General features: G+C 45.8%; 1 protein-coding gene across 4 annotated transcripts in view; it reads left to right on the forward strand.

Annotated features, from left to right (window-relative positions):
* The window catches only part of RAF1 (Raf-1 proto-oncogene, serine/threonine kinase), a 355,710-nt gene that overhangs the window by 338,046 nt on the left and 9,686 nt on the right, over window positions 1-7,978 (forward strand). For all 4 annotated transcript variants that reach the window (XM_085624854.1, XM_085624856.1, XM_085624852.1 and 1 more), the window contains one exon: window positions 2,811-2,945. In XM_085624854.1, the coding sequence (XP_085480980.1) occupies window positions 2,811-2,945 (135 nt within the window). The remainder of the gene's footprint in view (window positions 1-2,810; window positions 2,946-7,978) is intronic.

Below are 7,978 nucleotides of genomic sequence, written 5' to 3' on the forward strand. Positions count from 1 at the left end.
ATTTCATTCTTAACTATTTCGAAGCCTTCATGTTTTATTCTTTGTGTATAGTTCAGATCTTAGTGTGTGGTTTCTTTTTTGTAATTTCATCGTTTCTTTTCTTTGTTTCCTATATTATGTATTATTGTATACATGGTGCTGTAAAGAAATACTGTGTTTGCTTGCACGAGACTAGAATTCCTTCCTGCACGCAGTAAATACTTAATTTTAGCTGACAATTGTAAAACTATATCAATATTATTTTGCTCAATTCTAAGTACCATTTATTAATCTAAATTCTTTACACAGATTCCCAAGTACTTGGATACCAATGGCAGTGTTTTGTGGTATTCTGATTTTCCAGTAAAGCACCAGCTATATAGATAGTCCACCAATAGTGTTTATAAAGGCGCTGCTTGTAGGAAATTTCACCATAGGACATTCACAGCTGCATGGTTTGCGTTGGTGTCTGTCCCGAGGTGAATTCCCTGTGCATGCGTTTCCCTTTATCCGCTCTCTGACCTTTTTTCATGCTGCTCTTCTCCTTTACTCTATGTGGCTTTGAAGAAGAGCAACACTGTACCCTTGTTTACCTGACTGGTCCCCCTCATTTTCTCCAGCCCTGTACGGCTGTTTTTGACAAGAAATATATATTGCTCCAGGGGACAAACCCTAGCCCCCAGCAGCTTTTTCTTTAGGACTAGGGCCTCTAAAGGGTACTTTTCTTTCTTTGGGGAGCTTGAATTTTGCTGCTCCCTCGCCAGACCTGTCATCCTCTTCTTGGGTCCTGGTGATCTATCCTGCTTGGGGTGTCTTTCACAGCCTCTTCTCAGGCAATTAGCAGAACACTCTCCCTGCCGCATTCCCCAGGTCCCACAGCCTCCTGACTACTTGAATTGCAGGTGGGTGTCAACTGAGTCAAGGGCCAGAATACAGACATCTCGGGAAAGCCCTCAAGAGTTCCCCCAAGAGTTCCCCGGTAGGTCCATTATCCCAGGTGCATCTCAGGCACATAAAAGGGCCAGCGCCACCGGCCCAGGAGAGACCCATCCTAGTCATGAATGTCAGCTGAAGTAAAGTGGTTGTTTCTTTCAGGTGGCCATTATTCCAGTGTTGCAGACCTAGATGAAGTGCCTTCCCAAGTCACTCTCCCTGGTGCAGGGGTTTTCAGGTGGAGGTGGAAAGTTTGCCCACTATTGCCTCGTCTGAGGAAGCCACATCATCACTCTACCCCTGCCCCAACCCTCTTGCACAACATTCTGGGACATTTAAAGATAGCAACTTTAAGTGGTAAATGAAAACACCACCCCAACTGACAAAGCTGGCTGACCGCTTCCCATCAGAGCTACTTTGGGGAGCCCCTCCTGTGTTTGGCAACAAATGTATGGCCTTCCTTTGTTTCTGTGGGCTTGGAATTGCCCAAGCCAGGGGTAATGTGTAGTGTTTATTAGCACATGCCGATTTCCTCCTGACCCCTTCCATTCCCAGGAGCAGGGCAAAGGACTTTTAATGGCCCAATTGTGTGGGGAGGGCTTTGATCCTATTGCTGGCCAGCAGATGCATTCACTTTACCTAGTAGGGGAGACAAATGGGCCGGAATTTGATTATGGCTAAGCCAGGAAAATATGACAATTCTTAAAGTGTCACAAGGAGTACAGTTATCACACAAAAGTGACGGTGGATCTGCTCTCAATGTATATGTTTACCTATAATTGATCCCTGACCGATATCTCTAGGCCTAATTAGGGCAAAACTGTGCAGTGGCACAGATGTTGCCCATAAGGTACATGCAATGAGCACTCAGCCTTTTCAGTAAGAATTAAAGTCCTGCACTATGAATGCCTGTTTACAATTTAATGCAATCCCTGAAGGGTCATTTCTGTGACAGACTAGTTGTGTGCATGAGCTAGACAGAAATCACACATGCTCACCCCATGCGTCTTATCACAACACATGTTTGCATATAATCACCCCATTACCTCTAGCTGCACAGCAGTGACCTTATTTTAAAAAGCAGACACTGGCGGTTCTAACTCTCTGTCCATTTCCACAGAATTTATCATGAGACTCACTCCCAGTAAAAGTCCAAAACCAGGTAGTCCAAAAGCGAAAACCCCAAGGGCATTAATTAGGTGCAAATAATTTCCTATATTTGCACAGAAATGTGCCACCCTACGGGGAAAGGTTTTATGGTTAGTTGGAGCTTTAATACTCCCATACTGTTTGATAAACTGTTTCCAAGCATATTTGTACATGTTGTATGTCACTCTTAATCTGAAAATAGAGGTTTAAAACGATTTTCACTCATGTTTGGAAAGTGGGATTGGTGGAAGCCCCAACTTGATCCTCTGCCTACCACTGTGACTAGATTGGCAGCTGGCATGTGGATCCAGTTTGTGTCCCCTGAAGTTTGAGGACTGCAAATTGAGGATGTATATTTTGATAGTTCTTCTGCGTTTTCCAAGACGACTCTCTATTTTAAACTGGTGTGCCCATCTTGCTGTGGCATTGCTATCTTGCTGTGTTTAGGTGGACAACTGTATGCTGTACCTTAATCCAAACTTTTTGTCAAATACCTCTTGATCTCTCTTTCATCACAAATTAACTTGGAGCAGGATAGTGACTTTGAAAGCATACATGTTTCCATTTAGCTTCATGTTATACAATGATTTTCCGAGTAATTATTTTACTAGATCATCCATCAAAAAAGGTGCCTAGTGTGACCTAAAAAAAATAATGTTTTCTCGTCTCCGTTTTTGTGTAAAACATCATGATTTAAATGTGTTTACAATGTATGGCTTATTGTCATATCTTTGTGCCTCCCTGTCTAGATAATCTTCATGGTTGGTCGAGGATATGCTTCACCAGACCTGAGCAAACTGTACAAAAACTGCCCCAAAGCTATGAAGAGACTTGTAGCAGACTGTTTGAAAAAAGTAAAGGACGAGAGACCTCTATTTCCTCAGGTGAGTGCAATCAAAAAGGTTCAATTACTAATGATTTCTGATGAATATTTCAAACCGCAGATTCCTCACCTTCAGAATATTTTTCAGGCAGCACACTGGAATCAGAAGACTTCCACAGCAGTGTTTCTGCACCCCATTACACACCGTTCCATGCTTCCACATTGCCTATGTTTGAAGGGAAGGAGTGGAGCCGCATATAATCGCCACCCCTGTGCTCCAATGTCAATTCCTTCAAATGTAGACCCAGAGCTTTGCTCCTTTTTTTAGTCTGTTTTGATGAGTTTTTCAAATTGAAATCCAGTGTGCAGCGGAATGAGGTCCCCACCTACAACTCCAGGGTTCACACCATGCCGTGCATGTGAAAAACGGATGTTGGTAACGGACCCGCACAAGGTGTGCCTTTTGGTGTTTGGTCTTGGGGAACAATACCAAGCCATATGATGAGTGTGCCCTCATTCACACGAACACGATCCGGGACGAAGGGGGCGAAGGTTTATGTCTCCAAACATTAAAAGAAGTCCTTGCGCACGACCTGCTCTAAGTCGAGGGTGCAGACCCAATCCTGAAGCAGGTCTTCACCAATTCATTTGATAAGATGCCGTCCATATCGAAGAGGAAACATAAAAAGTCGAAGTGGAACTCAACCTTATCCTGCCACTCTCTATCCAAAGTGAAGTTGCAAGGGTGTCGTCCAGGTGATAGTCAATTTCGATCCTGGTCCCTGATTGAGGAGCTGATCATACAGTTGATCCTGATGTGCCCTGAGTTCCCTTGGCCATCTGGAACACCGTAGCAGCTCAAAATCTTTAAGGCGATCATGCAGTGTATTTTTGTCACTCAGTTTGGCACACCTTCAGGCCCCAAGCATCCGCAGAGGCTTTCAGCTGAACCGCTGTCTGGATCCTTCCTCAGCGTCATCTGTTCCCCTCGAGCCTGTATTGGGTTGTGTACAGACTCAGGTGCCGACTTCAATTCTGGATCCAAGACCTGTACTTGTTTTTATCTTCACTGGTCATGATGTCCCAGGTGCTGGTGAGGGATCCGGTGCTGACTCCAGTGTCCGACCCTGAGCCGACTCGCTCTATACCGTGACCGAGGTTGCACTCCAATTTCACCAAAGCACACCCAGTTCCTGCACAACCTGACACAAGCAATACACTCTCACTACTCCAGAGCTGTCCTCTGAGGCTCTATCATCATTTTCGTTCTGATTCTTACTAGAGTTTACCACCACCCAAAGGTGACATGGGTGTGATTTTCCACCACCTTGTGATCATGCCATTTCATACATGGATTTACAAGAGGGCCAGTGGGCTTCATGCTTCCCCTGACACATGGTTGATTTCCTCCCTTGGGCCGTGGAAGAGAGTGCTTCCTTTCCTGTGGTATTTATATGTGCATTCTGAAGTCCTGGACCTACAACAGTCTTCTTGATGTTAGGAGAAACGTCCTTACAAACGTTCTGCAACCTGGAACAGCTTCCTCTGAGACCTTACTCCCATTCAACGAATGCCTAACTGACACTCAAATGGGCACTTGGGCACAGCTTCACACTTGCCCACCAGCAAACCACAGACAGGTGCCTGGTGACCCTGATTTCTTTTTACACAGCATCCTACTCCTGAGAGGTTGGTGATCGAAAGTTCCACCAGCAAGGTAATTCCTAAATCATTTCCCATGACACCTCTAGACAGGGAGTCAGGATTGAGGCGTCCGGGAAACAAATGCTCTCTTCAGCAAGCCTAGCTGTGAGGTCAGTCAGTGTGGTTTGCCTACTTGGCCGTCATATGCATGCCCTCTGGGAATTGCCCATTGAGATCTTGCGGGCAGTCGCAGAAGAGTTTAGGGCCTCTTTGGCTCCAACTATTTAAAGATGGTCAGGATGCAGCAAAATATGTGATTCACTCTAGTCTGGATACTACCTGTCATTTGAGGCAAGCAGTCAGCACTTTGTCACCATGTGTGAATGGGATCCACATGTCTTTCTGGAGATGTGCAGGCAGCCCATATGGATTTCCCTTTTGATGGGTCTCGTCCCCACTGCAGTCACCTCAATCCTTTCGAGCCCAGGGTTTGGGGATCAGGCAGGCAATGCCCTTCCATTCCTTTACGACCCACTGCAAGTTTGCCCCACATCAGAGCAGCTTTCAGAGGCACACCTGTCCATCTTACTTTGAGGTGTGATCTCTTCTGTCAAATGGGGCCAGTGAGAAAGTTGAAGACTCGAAAATAAGCACAGGTTGTTACTCCCACTATTTCCTCATACCAAATAAGGGTGGAGGCCTTCATCTTATCTTAGAACTTCTCTCTCTGAATGTTACCTGCGGAAGAACAAATTTAAAATGTTCACAGTGGCCAGAGTTCTGTTTGTCCTGGATATTGGCGACTCAGTGGTAGCCTTGGACCTGCAGATTGCATACTTTTGTGTGCCCATCCTGCCATCCCACAGACGTCACCTGTGGTTCAATGTTGTCCAGAAGCATTTTCAGTTTGCCAGGCTCCTCTTTGGCATTATCAACAACCCTTAGCTGTTCACAAAAATGATGGTCGCCATTAGGGATATCAAATTTCCCCTACCTCCACAACTGGTTGTGAAAAGGGATCTTGACACAATCAGTTGTCCACCACTTCCATGTTACGACAAACCTCCCTACATAATTGGGGTTCTTGATCAACAATCCAAAGTTACACAGAGACTTCCTTTTATAGGAGCAATCATGGATACGGTGCTGTTCAGAGTCTTTCCTCTGTTGCAACAAGCCCAGGACTTTCAGGCTTTGATTCCGATGTTTCAGCATCGTACCTGAATCTCAATCAGAGCAGCTGTGATGCTTTCTGGCCTGTTGGCTTTATGCATCCTGCTTGTCCATTTTGTTAGGTGGAATGTGCGGGCTTTGCAGTGGGGTCTGACGTTTGAGTAGGCCCAACACCAAGGAAACCTGTCAGATGTCATCCAAGTTTCAGAGGAAGCTGCACATAAACTGCAGTGGTGGCTGCTAGACCGCAACCTAACCAGTGGCAAACCTCTCTCCCTTTCCCAACCAGAGCTGACAGTGGTGATGGATGTGTCACTGCTGTGTTGGTGCCGTCATCTGGGAGAAGTGGGTAACTCTGGTATCTGGTGGAAAACCACTTTCAAATCAATCTTCCGAGTTTTGGGCCAGCCACCTGCCGTTGAACTTCTTCCTACTGTCCATCAAGGGGCTGCTGGTATAGGTTCTCATGGACATCACAACCGCCGTGTAGAGTGGAGTGTGCCGGGAAGCTCTATGACTATGGAGGTAGTTTGAATGTCGGGACGTCTCCCTGATTGTAAACTGCCTGACAGAATCATTGACCAACAGGGTGGACGAGCTCAGACGGCGGTACCTGACAGATCACGAAAGGCAGTTACAAGCTACAACCTGAGGTAGCACAGGGTGTCTTCCAACAATGTGGATAACCCTGTTTAGATCTTCGTGCCACTGTCGAGAATGGTCAGGGTTCAAGGTTTTGCATGTTGGAGTTTCCCACAAAGGTCCTCCCTGAGGTGCATTTCAGACATGGTGCTTCTGTATGCCTTCCCAACTCTGCCTCTCCAACCCAGAGTCCTGAAGATCAGGAACAGCTGGGCCCAAGTCATCTTAGTGGATAGGGCCATGGAGTGTTGTATTCAGAACATCTGAGCATGTACGTCTGCCCTCCGATCCGACTACCACTTAGGGAAGATTGTTTGTCACAGCAGCGGGGAAGGGTTATCCACCCACACCATGCAATCTACACCTCCATGTGTCGAGATTGATCGGTGGCAGTTGATCTGTTGACTTGCCAACCAAAGTTGTAGATGTCATTATGGCTACCTGACACATATTTATGGCCTGGTGTGGAGTCCAAAGGACTGACCCTTTGCAAGCAAAATGTTGAATATTTTGTTATCTGTTTTATCTTTGGCCCGCCAAGACCTTGCAGTAAGCACTATTACAGGTTATTTATCAGTCATTTCTACCTTTCTGCTTTTGCTGCACCAACGATCTTTGTTTAAATCAACTGTTGTGATGCATTTACATAAAGGTTTGAGACACATTTTCACTCCCAGACTGTTTGTGATCCCACATGGGACCTTAATTTGGCCCTGCCATTTATCTCGTGTATTCCCTTTGATCTGATGCACAGCTGCTTGTTCAGTCTTCTGACCCTAATGACTGTCTTACTAATTATGATCTCTTCAGCTTGTTGTGTGAGTGAGCTCCAGGCTGTCTTGGTGCAACAACCGTACACCACCTTTTTTCCTGACAAATTGGTGCTGAGGACAAGGGCGGCCTTCTTGCCAAAGTTGTGACTCAATTTCACATTGGGCAATCCATCTCCCTCCCAACGTTCTTTGCTCGGCTCACCCCTTGAAACAGGAGGAGAGACTCCATCAACTTCACTCAAAAAGAGCTTTAAGCTTTTACATCAATCACACCAAAAACCTCCTGGTGGATGATCAGCTTTTTGCTGTGTTTTCTTGGCCAAATGAAGGTAAGGCGGTGCAGAAAAGGACTCTGTCAAAGTGGATAGGTCTGTGCTTTAAGATATGCTACTTATTGACCGAAAAACAGCATACTTAAGGAATGAGGGCCCTTTGCACCAGGGTCCATGCTGCCACTGCTGCATTGAGGTGTGGAGTGTCTGTTGAATTCTTTGGGGTAGCAACGTGGGTGTCAGTATACACATTCACGAGGCACTACTTCTTGACATCCAGGACCAATGGGAAGCGCATTTTGTCCATGCCAGACTTTTTGGTATGAGCCTGCCCACTACACAGAGGGGGGTACTGCCTTGGTATCTATTCTAAAAGTAAGCAATCTGTGGTTAGAAATATCCATCAGAAGAATAGTATTTACTTTTGGCAACGTTCTTTCCGCTGGAAACTCTAACCGCAGATTCCTCACTGTCCTCCCACCTGCTTTGTTTTGTGGAGTGGTCTCTTTTTACCATCTAAAAAGGTACCAAATTAGTTACAAAATCTTATGTCGACGCACAGGGGTTGCACTAATAAGCAGCTCCGCTCC

Source organism: Triturus cristatus, chromosome 9 (genome assembly GCF_964204655.1).
Source record: "Triturus cristatus chromosome 9, aTriCri1.1, whole genome shotgun sequence".
Taxonomy (NCBI): domain Eukaryota; kingdom Metazoa; phylum Chordata; class Amphibia; order Caudata; family Salamandridae; genus Triturus; species Triturus cristatus.